Genomic DNA, 24,180 nt, shown 5'->3' on the forward strand with positions numbered 1-24,180 from the left:
ACTCGTCAGAGCATTACCTCGCCGTTGCAGAAGCAGTAGATAAAGGCCACGAAGAAGCCCTGGAATGATCCCAATGAGACTCACTCATACACCCATATTGCAGCAAAATAACAGAATAGTTTGGCACCTGTGATGAGTTGAAGAACATCTCGTAGTGCATCTGCACCTGCCACAGCAGCCCCGACACTTCCGTGTAAGGAAGAGCCATAAAGACCATGTAGTGTACTCCAAATAAGGGCATGAGCACCAGGGTTGACTTGAGGAGCTTCCTGCAGAGTCAAGGTGAAAATGAGTGTGCTTTCAGGGCTTCAAAGATCACTTAGTTACCTGTATTGTTGTCGAGGATCCAGTTTGCCAGTGTTTGTCTCCCACAGTTTGGAGGCTAGAACACGTATAATGTTGACAAAGAGGAGGAAATTCACCTGCACTCAAACAATAAACACAGTATGTCTCATAACAACATCAACGTTGATGGAGTTTCACTGGCCATTTCATTAGGTACACTCAGTCTATTGAAATCCAATACTCCCCGTGATCAATTTCACATTTCGAAGCATGTAACGCAGGGTTCTCAGCACATGCATTCATTCAACAATAAGTTAATTACGGTTTTTAATAGTTCGTCATACAGTACTCCTGAGTATTAGAAAAAGCTCCCATTATTTTTGTAAACTACAACCACAGTAAGGAACATAACGATAATGATAACAATGACTAAAATAATGGAACATTTTAAGGTAATTAAAAAAAAAACATAACACCACTACTATGGTAGCTACTACTAATGATAATGAAATAATAATTGTCACGATCTGGCAGTTCTGCTGCCGTCTGTCTCACTTTTGGCTACAGGGCAGCGCCATCTTCGCTCACACCTGCTACCCATTTCCTCCTGACAACTAAAGCTCTCTAGCCTATTCACTCCACGCCAGTTGATTCCTGACGCTTCACTCTTCAAGACGTGTTCATGTCGCTCCTTGTTCCTGTGGCTCTGTCCCAGTGCTACCGTGTAGTGTTTACTTGTTCCTCTCCACACCTTTTGTGTGCGATTTCCGTTTCTCCGCTCCTTTTGTGTGCGATTTCTGTTTCTCCACACCTTTTTGTGTGGGATTTGCATTTCTGCACACATTCTGTGTGCGTCCTGGGTTGTTTTTTGTCACTCCTTTTTGAGTGCGCTTTTTGTTATTTTTAATTTTTTCTTTGCGTTGGGGTCGGCGAAGGCCAATCGTTACAAATAATAATAAAAATAATAATAATAGACGGTAATTAACAAATATATCATAATATTGGAAAATTATACATTTGTAAAGGATACATTGTTGATGCAGCTCTTGTAATATTTTTTTAATATTAGTTACAAATATTTGCATGTCATTTTTGAATAAATGTATTATTAAAATATTATTAAAGGCAGTATTATTACTATTATTTTTTCCTCCAGTTTTTTTCATTTACTTATTTCTCTCTGCCACACCCCATCCATCCATCCATTTTCTATACCACTTATCTTCACTGGGGTTGCAGGTAAGCTGGAGCCTATCCATCTGACTTTGGGGCGTCAGCCACCACCCACGGACAAAATATATTTAAAAAATATACAGTACAGGCCAAAAGTTTGGACACACCTTCTCATATACTGTAAATGCGTTTTATTTATTTTCATGACTATTTACATTGTAGATTGTCACTGAAGGCATCAAAACTATGAATGTGGAGTTATGTACTTAACAAAAAAAGGTGAAATAACTAAAACATGTTTTATATTGTAGTTTCTTCAAAATAGCCACCCTTTGCTCTAATTACTTTTTCGCACACTCTTGGCATTCTCTCGATGAGCTTCAAAAAGTAGTCACCTGAAATGGTCTTCACTTCACAGGTGTGCTTGAAGCTCATCGAGAGAATGCCAAGAGTGTGCAAAGCAGTAATCAGAGCAAAGGGAGGCTATTTTGAAGAAACTAGAATATAAAAAACGTTTCAGTTATTTCACCTTTTTTTGTTAAGTACATAACTCCACATGTGTTCATTCATAGTTTTGATGCCTTCAGTGACAATATACAATGTAAATAGTCATGAAAATAAAGAAAATGCTTCGAATGAGAAGGTGTGTCCAAACTTTTGGCCTGTACTGTATATACTATAGAGATTTAATCATATGAAATGCACTTAAACCATTGTTAATCCATCAATTTAACATGTTTATACATATACCTGTATATTGTGTCTGTTTTGAATGAATACATGCAGCTCCTCTACCAGCACTTTTAAAACATTTATAATAAAGTATAGATTGGTGTACCCAATGTTGTGGCCGCTGTGTGTATTGTCCTTACAACAATGGCCGCCAGAATGGGAACTTGATAAATCCACTTCAGGTTCCCAGCACTGATGTCCCAGCATCTTATGAAAATAAAAAGAGGTGTCATGATTTGAATTCAATTTAATGCAAATTCCAGCCATATAATTGACTCACTGTGTGTCTGCCAGCGATGCTCGCACACTGACCCAAATGGACACAAATAAAGCAGGAACACCTTCAAATTAAAGCGATGATCAGCTGTTGCTTGCAGTGAAACTCCTGTGTGTGTGTGTTCTTGTATTTCTACCCTTCTTGAGACACCAACCAGGAAAAGTACCTTCCATATGAGGACCGGTGAACAAGTTAGGGCCGATATCATGGTCCCAATACAGAAAACCATTGCATCTAATAGAGAGCGAAATACTAGATTCTGTGAACATTGCTCCAAAGTCCGGATTTTTTGTTGATTTAATGTGCATACAAAAGTAAACATTGACAGGTGCAAAGGCAGCAATATATGATACAACAAGACGGCAGCTAAAGAAGGACATCCCTATTCATCCCCGAAAAAAAAACCGCCAGGTGAACAGCTGATTTGACGACTTTCGGTGCTGACATAAGACAACCCGCCTCCCATATGTGACGATAGGATGAACAAATACACTACGGTACTAAGACTAAAGTGGCCATTAACAGTTAGCTTCTACAGCTGTGTTGCCGAAAATGCGGCACAGGGGCCATCTGTGGTCCATGACTCGTTTGTCATTGGCCTTAAGCACTTTACAAAAAACAAAAAATAGAGAATGTTTCAATTGCACCCCTGGTGGTGAAATCTATCAAAATTAGGGTGGTCCCAAAAAGGAGGGATTTTTCAAATTGACTGTGTAGCGGCTTTAAATGTGCTCCCGCTCTGGTCAACATATGAAATAACAAGTGTGTAAAAATTTGAAATGCTCCCCCTCTGGCCAACATATGTAATAACAAGTGTGTGTGTGTGTGTAAGAAATTGAAATGCGCCCCCTTTGGCCAAAATTTAAAAAATAAAATAAAATAACTATGTATATAGAGACATACTGTAATAACTTGAAGTAAATAATGAAGATTAAAAAACAATTACAAACAAAAAATAATAAATTTTAAAAAACAATAAAAGCTTACCTTTTTTATATTTGCATAGTATGTATGGATTATTAATGTTGTAAATACAATTCTTTATATATCTAGAAAGGGTAGTCCTAAAGAGGTAGGCATTTTTCGGCGGTCTCAAGAAAGTATCGAATACAAGAATGTGTTTGTGTGTGTGTGTGTATGTATGTGTGTGTGGGTGTGTGTGTATGTGTGTGTGTGCTTACCCCACCCAATGACAGTTAGGGCCCAAAGGTAGTTCTTATCAGAGAGGAAAGCCATGAAGATAAGGCTGTGTAGGTATAAGCCCTCCACCAGGATCCAGTAATGGTTGGTGGCCAAGAAATAAAGGAAGAGCGTGACGGCTACTTTGCAGCCAGCCTGAACACATAAATATATCAAATGTGATAACAAACAAGCGAATAGTGACTACTTAAACATGCTGCTGCATTTAACCATATGCTGCTTGTGTCCTGCAAGCTCAGGTTCTTCTTCACTCTCAACTGTCACTGAGTAGAGCACAGCGTCCTTCACAAAGATGCTGACCGCTCTACATATGAAGGAGGTGAAGAGGTGGACGTGGATGTAGTTGCGGGTGCAGTGGAGACGTCTGGAGAAAGGGGATATATAATGAATTTTATATACTAATATATATATACATATATATATATATATACACACGTTTATGTGCCGTCTTACTTGAAGTAGCAGAGTATGGAGACAGCCACCAACAGGGATGCCAGAGATATGGAGTAGCCAACAGTGTACATGAGATGGAGTCTTTCAAACACCTTCTGACCAACACACGCATACAGTGTATGTATGGTCATAATTGACAGTGAAAAATTGCCTTCAAAATACAACTACTATATGTACAATGCATCTGGAAAGTATTCACAGGGATTCACTTTTTCCACAATTTTTGTCAGTGCCTTTTTACAAAATGGAATAAATGTGTTTTTGTCCTCAACATTTTAGAGACAATACCCAATAATTATAATGTGAAAGGTGTTTTTATTTAATTTTGCACATTTATAAAATACAATTTAAAAAAGGTAAAAATCACATCCATGCATCCATTTTCTACCGCTTGTCCCGTTCGGGGTTGCGGGAGGTGCTGGAGCCTGTCTCATCTGCATTCGGGTAGAAGGCGGGGTACACCCTGGACAAGTCGCCACCTCATCGCAGGGCCAACACAGATAGACAGACAACATTCACACTCACATTCACTCACTAGGGCCATTTAGTGTTGCCAATCAACCTATCCCCAGGTAAATGTCTTTCACATGTACTTAAGTATTTACGGGCTTTGCTCAATACTTTAGGGCAGCAATTACAGTGTTTTTGAATACAATGCCACAAGCTTGGCACGCCTATCTTTGGGAAGTTTCTCTTTGCTCATTCTTCTTTGCAGCACCTCTCAAACTCCATCAGGTTGGTTTTCATCCAGGATGTCTCTGTACATTGCTGCATTCATCTTTCCCTCTATCCTGAATAGTCTCCCAGTTTCTGCCGCTGAAAAACATCCCCACAGCTTGATGCTGCCACCACCATGCTTCACTGGAGGGATGGTATTGGCCTGGTGATGAGCGCTGCCTGGTTTCCTCTGAACATGACGCCTGGCATTCATGCCAAAGAGTTCAATCTTTGTCTCATCAGACCAGAGAATTAGGTTTTTCATGGTCTAAGAGTCTTTCAGGTGCATTTTGGCAAACCTTTTACTAAGAAATGGCTTCCGTCTGGCCACTCTACCTTACAGGCCTGATTGGTGGTTTGCTGCAGAGATGGTTGTCCTTCAGGAAGGTTCTCCTCTCTCCACAGAAAAATGTTGTAGTTCTAACAGAGTGACCATCAGGTTCTTGGTCACCTCCCTAACTAGACTAAGATGAATGCAGCAATGTACAGAGACATCCTGGATGAAAACAAACGTGCCCATCCAATCTAAAGGAGCTTGAGAGGTGTTGCAAAGAAGAATGGGCAAAGAGGAATAGGTGAAACTGCCCAAAGATAAGTGTGCCAAGGTTGTGGCATCATATTCAAAAATACTTGAGGCTGTAATTGCTGCCAAAGGTGCATCAACAAAGTATTGAGCAAATGGTCTGAATACTTATGTGCATGGGAGTTTTTTACTTTTAAATTTTTAAAACATCTGCCAAATTGTTTTTTTTTACTGTAACAACAAATTGTGAAAAAGTGAAGCGCTGTGAACACTTTCCGGATGCACTGTATGTCTCAGGCAGCGGTGTCGAACTTGTTTTCATCGAGGGCCACATCGCAGTCATGGCTGCCCTCAGAGGGCCGTTTGTAACAGTGAATGTAAGAATATAAAAGTATAATCACTTCGTTATATTATTGCCTATGCATTTGGTTATTTGATTATTGTACGTACAAATTGATTGATAGCTTGCTTTGAAATCGTAAGTTAGGTGACAAGCAGATATCTAAGTATTTATTGTTATTTTTTTACAAACTATCATACCGTATATAATAATTAGGGGTGCTAAAAAATGTTTTTTATCACATCCGAATCCCGATTTTTTAAAAGTAATTTTCAAAAATCTAATTTATTTGACGTTTTTGACAAATTAATAAAAAATAAAAAAACATTATTTAGGCCAACTCTATGCTTACCTGGTGCACGTATGTGTCTTACGTCAGCTACCAAAAGGAGGTTTTGTAACCTGTAAGCTGTTTTAAGGTGTTGTTATTATTATACCAAATAATACATTGCAAAAATCAGTTTGAATCGAGAATCGTGTTGAATCGAGTATCGATTATGAATCATATCCTCACCCCAAGAATCGGAATTGAATGGCGAGGTGACCAAAGATTCACACCAATAACAATTGAATATTTGTATATGTATCAAAGTTTAAAACATATGAAATTGTATGTATTACATAAAGGTTTTTCTGTCCAAATGGAAACTATGAAAACATTTAGTAAGAAAGATGAAGAATCCACATCATTCCCAGGCTTTCGCGGGCCACATTAAATGACGTGTTGGGCCGGTTATTGCCCCCGTGCCTTGAGTTTTACACGTCATAATTAGGTGATAAGTTGAAATGAGATAAAAAGTTGAAATTATGGGATAGAAAGTCATAATCATGAGACAAAAAGTCAAAACTATGAGATAAAAAGTCATAATTATGTAAAAAAATAAAAAAGGGGGTTTAATTGAAATTATGGGATAGAAAGTCATAACAATAAGAGTTAAAATTTTGAGATAAAAAGTCAAAATTATGAGATGAAGTTGAATTATGAGAAACGAAAGTCGAAATTATGAGATACAAAGTCATAATTATGAGATAGAAAGGAATGATTATGAGGTAAAAAGTCAAAATTATTTGATAAAAAGTCAAAATTATGAGATAAAAAGTCAAAATTATGATAAAGTTCAATTATGAGATAAGCAAGTCGAAATTATTAGATACAAGTCGAGATCACGAGGTAAAAATTTGAAAATGAGATAGAAAGTCATAATTATGAAATTATGAGATCAAAATGAGATTATGAAATAAACTGAAATTATGGGATGAAAAAACCCAAATTATGAGATACAAAGTCATATTTACGAGATAAAAAGTCAAAATTACGAAAGAAGTGGAAATTGTGAGGTAGGAAAGTCGAAATTATGAATTAAGGATTCAAAATTATGAGATAAAGTTTAATTATGAGATGAAAAAATTGAAATTATGAAATTTAAAAAATACAATTATAAGTTAGAAATTCATAATTATGAGATAAAAAAAATCCAACCCATGAGATAAAACGTCAAAATTATGAGATGAAATTGAAATTATGAGATAAAAAAATCGAAATTATGAGATAGCTTCCATAAAATAGAACGGTAACAGTGTTAGTACTTTAACTACAACTTTCCTCAGTTGATCATTTATTATGTTAAGGTACATAAAACACGAGAATACTACAAACTTTTTAAATAAGCATGATAATGTGCACTTAATTGATTTGGGGCTGACTACTATACAGTTGTCAAACAATGTGCATGTAAGGTCAATAAAATAATTTTTTTTACATACCTCTTCCTGGTTCCTATAATTTGACGACAAATAGGCGGTGCACTCGCTGTAGTTGGCCCACGTGCGGTTGATGATGGACACCTGCTCCCAGTTACCAGATGCGTCACATTGGCGGTAAGCCCGACCTTCATCAAGGCAATATTAAAGCTTCTATTGTGATGTTATCTGCTTGTTATGACAAGCAGTCAAGACAAGATTGATGCTCTCTTTTTACCTCTGTGATTAAAGTCGTAAATGTACTCCGGACACAGAACAGACACCAGCTGACCCGACTTGCTCCTTGGCCAGCAGATGATCCCGTCCCACTCGGGGATACATTCACCTTCTGCAAAGAAAACAATTCGGTTAAACCATTGAAGCAAGTTATCACATTCGCATCTGCGTCACAGTGGGAATGACAAATGCTGCGCCATTGTCTGCATTTATATTCAAATACTGGTCCGCAGGATATTAGCAAGGTGTTGTATCATATCAGAGCCCTAATAAATCACTGCTGCACTATTATACATTTGAACGTGTTGACCTTATTGTACAACATTGAACAAATATATCCGTTTAAAATGTGTGATATCAGTGTAAGGATGAGGGACGAACCTTGTGCAAGAACCATTTGTGCCTTGATGCTCTTTTCACAATTGGCGTGCGCACCAATCAGCACGTAGATCTGTTCATCTCGAGTGATGACATCATCAGAGTCCACCTATAAAGCACGAAAAAAGGCTGTGAGATTTCCTATTAGCAGGGCTCATGTAGGATATTCTAAATATCTCACTTTTCTGGGATTTTTACAATTTATTTGACTTAATTTTTTAAATATTTACTTTCCCTTATAGTGTTTTGGGGAGTCATACAACAAGTGTTATTGTTGGTTTGAACCCCATAAACCATTGTTAAAATTGTCAGACACAAGAACAGAAACGGCAACCTGAGTGAAATCCTCGGGCCCAAAACGGGTATCACATTTGTTCCTTATGTAATATGATTGTTCAGTTTGAAGGTTAGCGGTCTGAAATTTTGCCCACATTTTTTAATTTTTTTTATTGCAATGTTGTTAGAGTAGGATATAAACATAAAGTATGCACACATTCTCTTAAAAACTCTTTCAGCCCCATTGACTTTCATTATAACTGTTATTTTTTAACGGACTACACTCCTGCTGTATTACTACACTTTCCATGAAAACCGAATTAGTATCATTATTTCCGATTGAAAAACAAGAAAAAATTGTTTTATTGTAATTGTGACTCCTAACCACCAGATGGCTCGAGAAAACCACAAGCAAAAATTCTCAGAGCTTTGATGAGCGTAAATGAGTTCAACAGCTATTAAAAACCGCTGAAATGCAACAAAAGTATTGGCAGTCATATATATATAAATAAATATATATATATATATATATATATATATATATATATATATATATATATATATATATATATATCCATCCGTTTTATATATTTATAAATATATACGTGTATACACACATACATATACATACATAGATATATATATATATATATATATATATATATGTGTGGGAAAAAATCACAAGACTATTTCATCTCTACAGGCCTGTTTCATGAGGGATTTCCTCAATCCTCAATCTCCTGAGGATTGAGGAAATCCCTCATGAAACAGGCCTGTAGAGATGAAATAGTCTTGTGATTTTTTCCCACACATACATATTACGCTCTACCACGGTATCGAGCACTATTTTTTGGATAATCTAATTAAGACATATATATATATATATATATATATATATATATATATATATATATATATATATATATATATATATATATATATATATATATATATATATATATATATACAGGACGAAAGTTTGGTCTTTGGACACACCTTCTCATTCAATGAGTTTTCTTTATTTTCATGACTATTTACATGGTAGATTGTCACTGAAGGCATCAAAATTCTGAATGAACACATGTGGAGTTATGTACTAAACATTTTGAAAGTCTAATATAGCAAACTAGGTACAGATGTACAGTATCGCACACCATGAATGTCCAGGCTGCAAATTATTTGCGCATGCGCATACCGCTGCAATTCTTGTTGTGTGAGGGTCTCCGCTCCGCTTGCACAACACCAGCTGAGTGCCGGTGAGTGCATTGGAACGGGGGAGCAGCACCCGTCACTACTCGTTGAGGACAGTCTCCAAGACACAAAAAAGTCTCCAATAACACCGGAAAAAGTTGCTAGATTTGTCGTTCGTAGCTGTTTACAAAAAAGTCGCCAAGAGGATTGAAAAGTCGCCAGATTTAGCGACAAAGAGGCTGTCAATTTAGAAAATAATTTTTTTAAAGCCAGTAGAGTGTAAAAACAAGTTGCCTCTGTATTGAAACTATTATCATATATATCTGATGGATGACAACAAAAAACTTCCAAAGTTTGCGAGTAAATAGATATGATCAAGAATCAATTTTATGGCGATTCCCGAGCCATTTTGAGAGAGAATGAGCTCACCAGTCAGGGGATTTGTGACGTAGAGGTAGGAACTGCAGATCCTTTCCCCATCAACAACAATGCTAATCATGAAGACTTTGTGAGAGCCAACAACGATTACGTTAGGATAAATGAGGATCCCGAAGCTTATATTTTTGATCCTGAATATAAGGAGAGTGAGCTATAAGTTTTAGAAGCTCTGCTAAACAGATCACTAAGCATCATGTAGCAGTATTGCTAAGTGCTAAACAAGAAATACAAACATAATAAAATGATAGCTTACTGTAAAATATCTGCTCTCACTGCGATGACAACCGATAGGATGCTCATATCTTCCCACATAGATGAAGAATTTATCATAATCCACACGAAGGGTTAACACGAAAATGTGCAGCATGCTCGCGGCGCCATCCTCACGTTCATTTTTCGCTTTAAGACGCTATTTAAAAGTTGATGTGCGCTGATGATAAGAAAGTTTGTTGCTGCAATACTGGCTAATTACCTCAGTTTTATGTAAAGTTCAGTCGGAGTTTGTTTTAAAGGGCGCAGAGCACATCGCTGTGACTATCATCACACTGTCGCGTGGTAGTCAAAACAAACACTGTGATTAAACTTTATCTATTAATGATAATGCACACCTTTTTTTTTATTGATCACATGCGTTAACCCGTGAATACTGACAGTCCTAATTTTAGGTTTATTTATATATATACACATATTAGGTATAGATATATCAGTGTTTCCCATAAACTGCCAAGATACCTGTGGCGGTGGGGGCGTGTCTATGTGCGTGGTCACCATGACATCATCAAGTAATTTGCATAATTTACTAAAATGATATGATTTTCCCTAAAAAGGCTCAAAAAATGTATACTTACTAATTAATAATAACAGTTTTGTTTTAAACGTCCATCCATCCATCCATCCATTTTACAATATAATTACAACACTTTATGTACATATTTATATACAGATTTGAACAATAAGTTATTCACTGAAATATATTTATTAATTGTGGTTCTTACAAAAAATATATCTTATAAAATATAAAAGCTAAAATGTCTCTTAAAGCTCTGCCCCTTTAATTAGTGCATACTAAATAATTTAACTTTAACCTACTACTACAACCATATTATTTACCAGCAACATAAAGTGAAACAGAGGCAGAGGTGTCCTGCCACAGTCAGTAACAAATAAACAGAAAACAGTACTGGTCAAATACAAATAAGGCAACAAGAGAAGTATCCTACACTTCTCTTTTGTAAAGTAAATCTGAACAGCCTATATGGGCATCTACATCAACCATATGATTTGCCTGAGAAGCTGGACAGGACAAAAAAATATATATATATTTGTGGCGGACGTAATTCTTTCGTGGCGGGCCGCCACAAATAAATTAATGTGTGGGAAACACTGTATATATACATACAATACAGGCCAAAAGTTTGGACACACCTCCTCATTCAATGGGTGTTCTTTATTTTCATGACTATTTACACTGTAGATTGGCACTGAAGGCATCAAAACTATGAATGAACACATGTGGAGTTATGTACTTAACAAAAAAGGTGAAATAACTGAAAACTGTTTTGCACACTCTTTGCATTCTCTTGTTGAGCTTCAAGAGGTAGTTTTCACTTCACATGTGTCATAGTTTTGATGCCTTCAGTGACAATCTACAATGTAAATAGTCATGAAAATAATGGTGTGTCCAAACTTTTGGCCTGTACTGTACACACACACACACACACACACACACACACACACACACACACACACACACACACACACACACACACACACACACACACACATATATATATATATATATATATATATATATATATATATATATATATATATATATATATATATATATATATATATATATATATATATATATATATATACAAACCCGAGAGGGACAAGCGGTAGAAAATGGATGGATGGATACAGTATATACATATACAGTACATAGATACTAGAGCTGTCAACGTTAACGCGTTAATGCATGTGATTAATAAAAGAAATGTTCGTGTTACCATAAATAAATGATGATAAAACATTATGCGTAATATGCACAGGCAGTGATCACGTCACACACCGGTGATAATTGGAGCGATGTGCTCTAAGCACACTTTCGCTTCAAAACAAATCTCGATTGAACTTTAGATAAAACTGAGGTAATTAGTCAGGATTGCAGCGACAAACTTTCTAAACATTGGCGAACATCAAGTTTAAAATAGCATCTTAAAGCGAAACATGAACGTGAGGATGGCGCCGCTAACACGAATGCTACTTAAATAGGGTTGCCAACCATCCCTTGAAAAACTGAATCGTCCCGTATTTACAAACAAAAGTACGCGTTCCGTATTGAGCTGTCAAGGGACACACTTAGTCCAGTATTTCTATTAGGTAAGTTGCCAACAGAGTCGATTATTTATTCAGTCATTTATTCCACTTTAATGAGCTATGAGTGTGTGTTAAATGACACAACACAGCATAAAGAAAATAATCTCACAGAGAGATCTCCTTCATAAATAAAGCACAATTTAAATGTTGCCAGTCGTATCAGTGAAACAAATATCTCACCTCTTTTTGTCACAGCAGTTTTCATAGTGATGAAAGTTGGAGACCTGCTCTATCGTAAAGCTTTGATTGATTAATTGAGACTTTTATTAGTAGGTTGCACAGTGAAGTACATATTCCGTACAATTGACCACTAAATGGTAACACCCAAATAAGTTTTTCAACTTGTTTAAGTCGGGGTCCACTTAAATTGATTCATGATACAGATATATACTATCATATATACTATCATCATAATACAGTCATCACACAAGATAATCACATTGAATTATTTACATTATTTACAATCAGGGGTGTGGAGGGGGGCGGGGGGGGGGGGATATGGACAGCAAGTAGTGGACATAGAGAGAGAGAGAGAGAGAGAGAGAGAGAGAGAGAGAGAGAGAGAGAGAGAGAGAGAGAGAGAGAGAGAGATCAGAAGGCATAAGAAAAAGTATCTGCATTTGATTGTTTACATTTGATTATTAGCAATCCGGGGAGGGTGTTAGTTTAGGGTTGTAGCTGCCTGGAGGTGAACTTTTATTGCGGTTTTGAAGGAGGATAGAGATGCCCTTTCTTTTATACCTGTTGGGAGCGCATTCCACATTGAATGTGGCATAGAAAGAGAATGAGTTAAGACCTTTGTTAGTTCGGAATCTGGGTTTAACGTGGTTAGTGGAGCTCCCCCTGGTGTTGTGGTTATGGCGGTCATTTACGTTAAGGAAGTAGTTTGACATGTACTTTGGTATCAGGGAGGTGTAGTGGATTTTATAGACTAGGCTCAGTGCAAGTTGTTTAACTCTGTCCTCCACCTTGAGCCAGCCCACTTTAGAGAAGTGGGTAGGAGTGAGGTGGGATCTGGGGTGGAGGTCTAGAAGTAACCTGACTAGCTTGTTCTGAGATGTTTGGAGTTTAGATTTGAGGGTTTTGGAGGTGCTAGGGTACCAGGAGGTGCATGCGTAATCGAAAAAGGGTTGAACGAGAGTTCCCGCCAGAATCCTCAAGGTGCTTTTGTTTGCCAGAGAGGAGATTCTGTAGAGAAATCTCGCTCGTTGGTTAACTTTTCTGATTACCTTGGTTGCCATTTTATCACAGGAAAGGTTAGCCTCTAGAATGGAACCTAGGTAGGTGACCTCATCTTTCCTGGTGATAACAATGTCACCCACTTTTATGGTGAAGTCATTGACTTTCTTAAGGTTGATGTGGGACCCAAACAGGATGGATTCTGTTTTACCCAAGTGTATGGATAGCTTGTTGTCAGCGAGCCAGGTGCAAGTTCTACAGAGCTCAGCACTGAGGATTTTCTCCACCTGTGACTTGTCCTTGCCGGATACCAGCAGGGCAGAGTCATCCGCAAACAAAAACAATTCACAGTCGCATGCCGATGACATGTCGTTTATGTATATTAGGAACAGTAAAGGTCCCAATACACTGTACGCTGTACACTGAGTTTATTGTGTCTTAAGTTAAGCAGTGAAGACCCTTGTTTAATAAATATGTTTATTTGTATTAAGTTAAGCGGGATACATTTCTATTTTAGACAAAAAAAAAAGTGCACTCAGTTTTTACTAGGTTTTGAGCGAATCAATGACTTGCAGTTCAGTAAAACATTTAGAAAACTTTCCCGTATGACACTCTAACTACAAAATTGCATTTGTGTCCAAATATTAGGGTATTTGAAAAAACAAACATTTTATTTATGCAAGCAAATAATAACATGTGATTAATTAGGATTAATCACAGCATTAGAGTGTGATTAAGGGGATTCAATCTGATTAATCTGATGAAAAAAATCTGATTAAATAAATTAATAATTTGACAGCCCTGTATACATATATATACATACCAGCGTATTGGGCACTGTAAAAATAATATTTTTTGCTACTGTGTCAAAATCAATGTTGTCATTAATAATTGACCTTTTAAGGCTCTATATACCCAACCTCAAATATTTCACTCTGCAACTTACTTTTGGAAATATTGCATATTTGGTATTTTCCGATTATATGAAAAAACAGGTTTTAATGACTACAACAATTGAATCACTGCTTTGTCTTCAATATAAAATACTTGCACAATAGTAAAATAGCCAATTGTTGACCAACGAGGGAAACATTTCAACCCCTTTCTGAGGATTTCAATGCCTTAAGGTGTTGAAATATTTGAGTGAGGACGCGGAATGCGAAGATTCCCACCGGCCCCATTTGCGCGGGGGTCTTGACCTCTACATGTCCAGGATGCTGCGGGGTAAAGATCCCTCAGACGCCACACAAGCGTGGGCTTTGTCCTCACGAGTGGGTTTCGCGATAGAACTGCAAAAGTGGCGCTGAGTCAACGACAGGTTCAGTGATCGCAAAAAAGAGAGAGTTCGGGGGGAGGGGACATACAGTAAATGACGACTGCGCGTGGGGGGTTGGTTTTCCAAATTTGTTTTTTTTTAAGACCACAGATGATGTTGCTTTAAGGGTTTTGATGTTTGTTTTGCCACTGCTGAGAGACGTCAACATTACATCTCAATATTTTTTCTTGGTTGAATTTAAACAAAGGGTGCAATGCAAAAAAAACAAAAAAAACCAGACACTTTTCATTTAACTTTCTTGGCATTGTTCATTAAAATAACCTGCCAGTGGGTGAATTTGGGTTTCACTGGGAATGTTGACCGGGTATTGTTTCAGAAAACCAACACTCAGCCCAAGTCAATACAGACTTATTGAGAAAGGTAATATCACGACTGCGTCTCATGTAAGATTCCTGGAATGACGATGGAAAACACCAAGTCTGTGACACTGGTTGACTTACAGTTTTGTTCCCCTATGAGAAAGGGAATTCATCTGTTCCGGCCTTAAACTGTGGCCATCATAGAATGTATTAACTGTACAGGCAACATATTCTACATCAAACAAGTGTAAAGAGAAAAGTCAAAGCAAGTACACCTCACAAATGCGTCTCGGAAAGGTTCAGGAAGTTGTTTGTTGTAACGAGTATTGTAAAATAATCTGTTCCAGACTCAAACTGCGGCATTTTAACATTCCTCACTGTCATACAAGCCGGGCGTTGAAGTTGAGGGGACACAGAGGGGCCCCTGGGCTTTTGTAAAGTTTCACGTTTTTTTTCCGTCATTTAAATAAATTATGTAAGTTATAAAAAATGACATTATACATTTTAATTCAATGAATAGCATCTGCTTCTTCTTCTCAGCACTGTCCTTCACACTCACTTTATTCCTTTCCATGATTGGAAAACCAAAGTTTTATCCATCTCGAGCTTTAAGCTAATGTTAGTGAGTAAGACCAGATCTTAGGTGTGCACTGTGGGATTTACTACACAACACAAACCTTCTTAATTGTAAGAAATCCCACTGTTTATATTAAACATATTTCACTGATGAGAGTATTTGGTGAGTGCTGTTTTGTCCTACTAATTTCAGCGATCCTTGAACACACTGTAGTTTGTTTACATGCACTACTTTCTCCGTTGCTGCCACAGAAAGACGGGTTTTATGCCACTCCTTCTTTTTCTCATTTTGTCCACCAAACGTTTTATGCTGTGCGTGAATGCACAAAGGTGAATTTTGTTGATTTTATTGATTTGTTGAAGTGCTTATCAGGCATATTTGGTCAATTCATAACTGCAAGCTAGTCGATGCTAACATGCTATTTAGGCTAGCTGTATGTACATATTGCATCATTATGCCTCGTTTGTAGGTATATTTGAACTCATTTAATTTCCTTTACTTTACTTATGTCCTCTGTCTATTTAATTTATATTTGCATGTCTCATGACACATTATCTGTATGTAATATTGGCTGCATTTCTGATTGTTGTTTGTGTGCCATGTTGTTCCAGACCACAGCAAATGTTACTCAGCTTGCAAAGATTGTAATAAATCCATTAGAAGAAGACAGCCTGCCGTTTCCTTAAACTTGGACACACACAGCTATACCTTTGGCCATTCTGAGCCAGTAATTTCCAGAAGTTATCTCCTCCTTTGAGAAGTCTCCATTTTACTAATGATTTCCAATGTTACAAAAATGTGTAGAATAAAAATTTAAATACAAAATTTCTGTCAACGTATATTTGCAGTCAGCCTTTGATAGTAGGCTAATGTAGCTAATATAGACACTCACATCATGTGTAGCCTTCATTATAACACTAATATAAGGCTTAAAATGTTTTGCGGCTCCAGACAGATTTTTTTTGTTGTATTTTTGGTCCAATATGGCTCTTTCAACATTTTGGGTTGCCGACCCCTGTACTACGCCAACTAATGTTTGTAACTCCAATATTTTGCTTGCAACTTAAAGCATAACATTTGCATGCAAGTGTGAAAAGAAGTGAACCACTGTTAATTCAACCAAAATCAAGCAAAACTACTTTGAAATAATTGAGAAGGAAATGTTTTATAGATATTCCTGGATATTTAATGATAAATTATTTGCATTTTAATTCACAGCAAGAATCAATCAATTGTCATACAGTAAGTGGTTAAATTCCCCCAATCTATGGTTATCATCACACTTTCTTTGTCATCACTGGTATCCTTTGAGGAAAAACCCTTCACCATACAAGTGATCCATTGTGTATCCATCCATCCATCCATGTTCTATACCGCTTGTCCCTTTCGGGGTCGCAGGGGTGCTGGAGACTACCCCAGCTGAACTAGGGCGGAAGGTGGTGTACACCCTGGACAAGTCGCCACCTCATCGCAGGGCCAACACAGACACACAGACAACATCCACACTCACGATAACAAACGAGGACCAATTTAGTGTTACCAATCAGCCAAAAAACTAAAACTAAAATAAAGTAAGACGCCTGACGGATGTGTCACAGAAGGGGACAGGAAGTAGTTTGCAGAGCAATACAATCAGGCTAAGTTTGAAGTAACATTCCTGACTGTCATAGAAGTGAACTACTGTACAACAAAACTAAAAAACAACAACTACTCAACAATAAAGAGAGCACAGGAAGGTGTTTGACCAGCAATACTGTCACCTATTGTTGGATGTTTATTTATGACTTAATTGCATTTTAGTTAGCAGCCAGGACTTTTCCTATGTGTACAGATCTACACTGTAAAAAATAAAAATCTGTACAATTTACAGTAGAGTACCGGCAGCTGTGGCTGCCAGGAATTCACTGTAAAAAATACAGTCACAGTCATGACATTACGGCATGTTGATGTTGAAGCTGTTCATTTAACACTTGATAACTGTTTATGCTTACGGTAAATTACTATGAAAAAAACTGATATATTGTTAAACTGTTTACAAAAAAAACCTATAGAATTTACGGTAAAATTCTGGCAGCTGGGGTTGCCAGGAATTTACTGTAAAACAAATTAGGGCCAATTTTAGTGTTGCCAATCAGCCAGGTGCATGTCTTTGGAGGGGGGAGAAAGCCTGGGTACCCGGAGGGAACCCATGCAGTCTCGGGAAGAACATGCAAACTCCACACAGAAAGGGGATCGAACTCAGGACATTGTCACTGTGAGGCATGAGCGCTAACCACCGTCACCAATACTAGTATCTGCAAAATGCCTGTGTTTCCGGGACACGTGAGCAGCACATGAGGGTTTTAACTTAAAAGTATTTGTACAACCTTTCACTGGACAACTCACAACATGGCCTTCTGCAATATGTTCCTTCAAGTGAGCCCTAAATGCTCCGTTCCTGTTCATAGCTGCTCGCAACCAGTTCCAACACACTTAAACACCCAGCGTGGTTCATTTCGATGCAGTTTACAATGAAGCACATAGTCATAACACCTCAATGTCTGAAACGACTTGCCGCAACAAGAAAACTTGTTGTTTGCCAAAAGTTAACTAAGCTAATGCTTTAACACAAAACAATAAAACAATTAAGGTATGCTGTAAATTTAAATGGGCAATCTGCAAAATCTTTAATTTAGACATCATAACAATACCATACATTTTAGAGAATTTGCATGCTTTTGACATTACAGTATTTGCAAATTATTAGTAAATGTTTTCATTCTTTTCACAGTAAAGTCATGTGTTTTCTACGTATTATAACCATAGTAATGTAGGTTATCTCCTGTTTCTTGGCTTGCTGGAATCCACTACATTTACTACTGTGAAAAACTATTTTTGATTTTACTTACTGTTATTTAACAATTACTTGCTTGCTCTTTTTTTTTTTTTTTTTACAGTGTATGGTTATCATCACTTGTTGTCATCCTTTAAGTGGTAGTATCACATGTAAAAAAAAAAAAATGTACATGATCGTTGAGCTCAGGTATTGATGATTATGTTTTGTTTGTTTTGTATGTGCTTGTTGTTTTGTATGTTTGCTTGTTTTGTTTCCGTTGTGTCCTTGGGCAAGACACTTCGCCCTTGCTCCTGATGGGTGCTGGTTAGCGCCTTGCATGGCAGCTCCCGCCATCAGTGTGTGAATGTGTGTGTGAATGGGTGAATGTGGAAATACTGTCAAAGCGCTTTGAGTACCTTGAAGGTAGAAAAGTGCTATACAAGTATAACCCATTTATCATTTATATTTCAATTTTGAGGCACATTTAACCTTTTCAAAGGCATTGGACATCCATTCAATAAATGCAGGACGGTGAAAGCGTAAACAGTCCTCGCATAATTACGACGTAATTCAACGTTTGCAGGGCAATAACGGGAATGACAGTGAGCGTCAATAGAAACAATTAGTTTGTGCCCCTGGTGTCATAATAACATTCACTCTTTAATGACTGCTGTTTTTCAGGCCGAGCGGGCAGCGGGTTGTAAGTCTGTCCGAGGTCGACGTTTACTATCGACCCGCAGAAGATGAAGAGTTGCGATTCCGAGGGGAGGGGACGCTCTTAGCTGTGGTCGGGTAATACCTTCAGAGGGTGAGGGGTCAGCACTAATGAAGGCGTGTGAGGTAAAGCAGACTCACAGGTGATGGTCTGATGCTGGAGATTGCAGCTTCACTGATTATGAAACCTTTGTTTGTACGCTGACTTTAAACATTACAATATATTATTCATATTTTCAGCCCTTTGTTTGGCAATTAACAAAAAACACGAGCCAATAAATACAGCACTATTACATTAGGGTATTTAAAATGTTTTACAACATTAGGGTGTCGCTGTTAATATGTTGGATTTTGTAAAAACTTTTCTGCTTTGGGATTTACAAATTAATACATTTACATAAACATATGAATTGTTCAACAATTGGTGTCATGCGTTACTTATCCAATGGCCAGGGTGTTTCCTAAAAACAAATTCGCAGATACATGCTATTTTCTATATTTGGCCCCAAGTTCAGCAATATGGGAGTGTTATTTCTGACAATATTATGTCACTTTGTGATTTAATTCACATCATCAAGTGGCCGTTTTATGGGATTTTTTTAAAAAACAGATTTTGGTTCTTACTACCACAGTGTCTACTCTCATTATGCAGAATCGTGTTATTTAATAAGGTCAGCTGTTACATGCTTATCTGTTGATCATACACGTTTATGCTATGTATACCCATAGTGTTATGTTTACGTTTATTTTACTGCTCTACTTATCATGTAATCAATCCACAGTCTTTTATCATCAATCAAGGTATTATTACACATTCTCCACTTATTTATTATCCATCAACTCTTACTCCTTTATTTATGTATTTATATTACTGTTTATTCTATTAAAAAAATATATCAACTCTACCATTACACATTTTTTAAATATTCCTTTAGTATTGGAAAAATGGGTCATCTGGAAGATATTAAACACGGGAAGTGATAAAAGTATTAGTAAATGCTATAAACATGTACTTCATTGTAACAAAATCATTATCAGGATGCTTCATTTGTTGTTCACAAAAATAATTCATAGTTTAATATAATTTTTTAAATCCTCAGGAAATAAATGTATAGTTTTTTATTTGTTATACTTTTTAAAAAATTTTAGATTTTTTTTCTATTATTATCACATACATAACTACTGATTAATGCTTGAATGCGTGTAGCCGTTTTAGAAAATGTTTAATTGTTTAGCTCCTCCAGTGAACGAGATAATCAATGAATCAATACGACTAAGCTGAGCACACTTACCAATGCAGTCACAGTTATTGCACTGTGAAAAAGAGCCAAAAGACCAACTCCCACTGCCGGCAACATCACCGATACGTTGAATAACTTTCCATGTTGTCTCATCCCTTTCTGGTTTGGAATCCCAATAATCACTTGAGTCCGGGCTCCTTCCTGATCTGCTAGACAAAGTTCAAAAATATTGTTGGTGGTCCGAAACTAACATTCACCATGGTTGTGGAGATTGTGATGTTGCTGCGCATGGCTCAGTGGACACAATGACAGAAAGATGTGTGCAGGAGGAACATGCTACCTTATGGGGAGGAGAGCGAGTAACCACTGCCTCCTCCTCCTGCAGTTGTTTTGAGGATATATGGCCTCATCTTGTCTTTCGCTCTGCTGGGTCACCTGCTGGTGACAGAAACATATATTTAGAGCAATGGTTCTCAAACTTTTTTCACCAAGTACCACCTCAGAAAAAACTTGGCTCTCCAAGTACCACCACAAAAACAAACATTAAAATACAGTAGCGTAGTAGGCCTAAGTCAGGGGTGTCAAACTCATTTTAGATGGGGGGCCACATGGAGAAAATCTACTCCCAAGTGGGCCGGACTGGTAAAATCACGGCACGATAACTTAGAAATAAAGACAACTTCAGTTTTCTTTGTTTAAAAATAGAACAAGCATATTCTGAAATTGTACAAATCATAATGTTGTAGTTTTTTTTGTTTTTTTTTTACAATTACCTGTTGCTGTTAATAGTATATATACTTTATTTGTCGTTATTTATATTTTCTGAATAAATTATGTGATAATGGTCATCAGTCAACTCATTGGTGTTTATTTTCAATCTATCAAGATAAAAAAATTATACCTAAATCAAATTACAGTATGTTGTTTATGTAGTTAGATCATTTCCCTCAACTGATGTACCAACATGTGGTTTATTCTGTACATATGTAGCATCATCTACAAAGATAGAGAGAATTGCTATTGCGACATGCAGTGGACACATTTAGAACAGCAATTTCTTTCATTCAAAAATTTCTGGGTAATTTTTATACTCAGCAAACTTATCCCGTGGGCTGGATAAAACCTGATCTGGCCCTCGGGCCGTACGTTTGACACCCCTGGCCTAAGTATTCATTAAAAACAAGGCAGAGGTTTTATTTAACAAGTATATTTTATATTTTTGGCCACCGTAACATTACGCACAGTTTGAACAGCAACACTGCATCTGACTATAGGAAAATGAAACACTTTACTTTAATCAAGTAATTATTTGGCAAAACAGTAGATGGAGCCCATCACAGATTTACAGCAAACCTATATTTTTGCATAGCATGAATTCATTCTCTAATAAAAAGGCATATTCTGGTTGTTGCCATTTGATATAATTTTACCTTCTTAAAGGGGAACTTCACTTTTTTAAACATTTTGCCTATCGTTCACAATCATTATGAGAGACAAGAACACAGATGTCTTTTTTGGGGGGGATTTTAAAGATGATAAAAACGCTTGCACGATGCTGCTAATGGGAATCATTGTTGTAGCCTTCAAAGCTCTCAAAACAACTTTAAAAACCTCCATCAACGTTTTATATACACACTGCAAGTCTATAGTAACAGACACGTTCATAACAATATGTAATATGTACAATATTTACCGTATTTTGGTTATTTTTGGCTATACCGCATTTAATTTCATTTCCATAGCAACGCACTTCCGACTTCCTGCAATAAACGTGTGTTGTCCCTACTCCTGGAAACAAAAGTGTGTGTGTTCTAATCATGGCAGACTTGGTAATAGACAACGACCGAGAGAGTGAAGTCCATGTGACGTGGTCGTGTTGCTAATTTGGAACTCTGAGCCAAACTATGCCGAATTAATGGTGTGATGACCCAAATGAACTGGAAACGTCCCCAGCCAGCTGGACCAAACGGACAACTGTCCATCGAGTAAGTTATCATAATATTGATCATGCAATATGGACATGGACATCAAGTAGTGGACATAGAGAGAGAGAGAGAGAGAGAGAGAGAGAGAGAGAGAGAGAGAGATCAGAAGGCATAAGAAAAAGAATCTGCATTTGATTGTTTACATTTGATTAAATACAACTACTGTACAACATGCTCACATTTAAAAATGGTGTCAACAAAGAATACAACATTAAAAGTGAAGCACTATTTAGTATATTTGTACCATCTTTAATTAATATATTATTAGAATATTTTTTTTACATTCATAATAATGTAATACACTGGGGTTGGACTGGTGTGATCCTAAATTCCATCGACTCACTAAGGCACCGTATGAATGACCAGAGTATGCCTATATTTTTGCAGAGCATGATGCATCATTTTTTCTACAAATACCACATCCTGGTCCGTCCATCCATCCATCTATTTTCTGCTGCTTGTCCCATTCGAGGTCTCAGGGGGGCTGGAGCCTATCCCAGCTGCACTCGGACCGAAGTCAGGGTACACCCTGGAGAAGTCGCCACCTCATTGCAGGGCCAACACAGATAGACATACACCAATCACACTCACATGCACCCACTAGGGCAAATTTAGTAGTCCATCCATCCATTTTCTACCGCTAGTCCCTTTCGAGGTCGCGGGGAGTGCTGGAGCCTGTATCAGCTGCATTCGGGCGGAGGGCGGGGTAAACCCTGGACAAGTCGCCGCTTCATCGCATGGCCAACACAGATAGACAGACAACATTCACACCCCAGGGCCAATTTAGTGTTGCCAATTAACCTATCCCCAGGTAAATGTCTTTTATTACTGTTGTCATGTAAATAAAACTACTGCTTCCACCATGTAAGACATGACAACATGCTCAAATTTAAGAATGTTGTCAACAAAGGAGACAACGTTAAAAATTTAGCACCCTTTGTGGTATTATGTACCATCTTGAATCAGTATATTGATAGAATTTTATTTTTTACACTCATAATGATATAATAGACCGGCCTTGACTGGCGTAGTCCCAAATTCCGGCAGTTCATGAAGGCACAGCATGAATGACTAGAGTGTACCGAATGTATATTTTTCCATAGCGGAATAAATGAAATCTTCCAAAAAAGACACATACTGGTCGTTGTCATCCAAATAAAACTACTGTATCCATCATGTAGGACACAACAACTTTCTGAAATTTAGGAATGTTGTCAACAAAGAAGGCATTGAAAGTGACATAACATTTGACATATTTGTACCATCTTAAATCAATATAATACTAGATTATTATTTTTACATTAATATAATTGACTAGGGCAGCACCGTGGAACAGGGGTTAGTGCATGTGCCTCACAATACAAAGGTCCTGAGTAGTCTTGAGTTCAATCCCGGGCTCGAGATCTTTCTGTGTGGAGTTTGCATGTTCTCCCCGTGACTGCGTGGGTTCCCTCCGGATACTCCGGCTTCCTCCCACCTCCAAAAAAAACATGCACCTGGGGATAGGTTGATTGGCAACACTAAATTGGCCCTAGTATGTGAATGTGAGTGTGAATGTTGTCTGTCTATCTGTGTTGGCCTTGTGATGAGGTGGCGACTTGTCCAGGGTGCACCCCGCCTTCCGCCCGAATGCAGCTATAGGCTCCAGCACCCCCGGGATCCCAAAAGGGACAAGCAGTAGAAAATGGATGG

General features: G+C 37.4%; 1 protein-coding gene across 2 annotated transcripts in view; it reads right to left on the reverse strand.

Annotated features, from left to right (window-relative positions):
• Positions 1-24,180, reverse strand: part of pth3r (parathyroid hormone 3 receptor) — a 30,804-nt gene that overhangs the window by 5,645 nt on the left and 979 nt on the right. For both annotated transcript variants that reach the window (XM_062055708.1, XM_062055707.1), the window contains exons 2-14: positions 20,844-20,941; positions 20,555-20,709; positions 8,059-8,164; positions 7,679-7,789; positions 7,465-7,589; positions 4,121-4,215; positions 3,878-4,031; positions 3,649-3,802; positions 2,471-2,531; positions 2,331-2,397; positions 328-422; positions 128-269; positions 18-59 (exon numbers count right to left, since the gene is read on the reverse strand). In XM_062055708.1, the coding sequence (XP_061911692.1) occupies positions 18-59; positions 128-269; positions 328-422; positions 2,331-2,397; positions 2,471-2,531; positions 3,649-3,802; positions 3,878-4,031; positions 4,121-4,215; positions 7,465-7,589; positions 7,679-7,789; positions 8,059-8,164; positions 20,555-20,656 (1,254 nt within the window). In that variant the 5' untranslated portion in view covers positions 20,657-20,709; positions 20,844-20,941. The remainder of the gene's footprint in view (positions 1-17; positions 60-127; positions 270-327; positions 423-2,330; positions 2,398-2,470; positions 2,532-3,648; positions 3,803-3,877; positions 4,032-4,120; positions 4,216-7,464; positions 7,590-7,678; positions 7,790-8,058; positions 8,165-20,554; positions 20,710-20,843; positions 20,942-24,180) is intronic.

Source organism: Entelurus aequoreus, linkage group LG08 (assembly GCF_033978785.1).
Source record: "Entelurus aequoreus isolate RoL-2023_Sb linkage group LG08, RoL_Eaeq_v1.1, whole genome shotgun sequence".
In the NCBI taxonomy this organism is placed as follows: Eukaryota; Metazoa; Chordata; class Actinopteri; order Syngnathiformes; family Syngnathidae; genus Entelurus; species Entelurus aequoreus.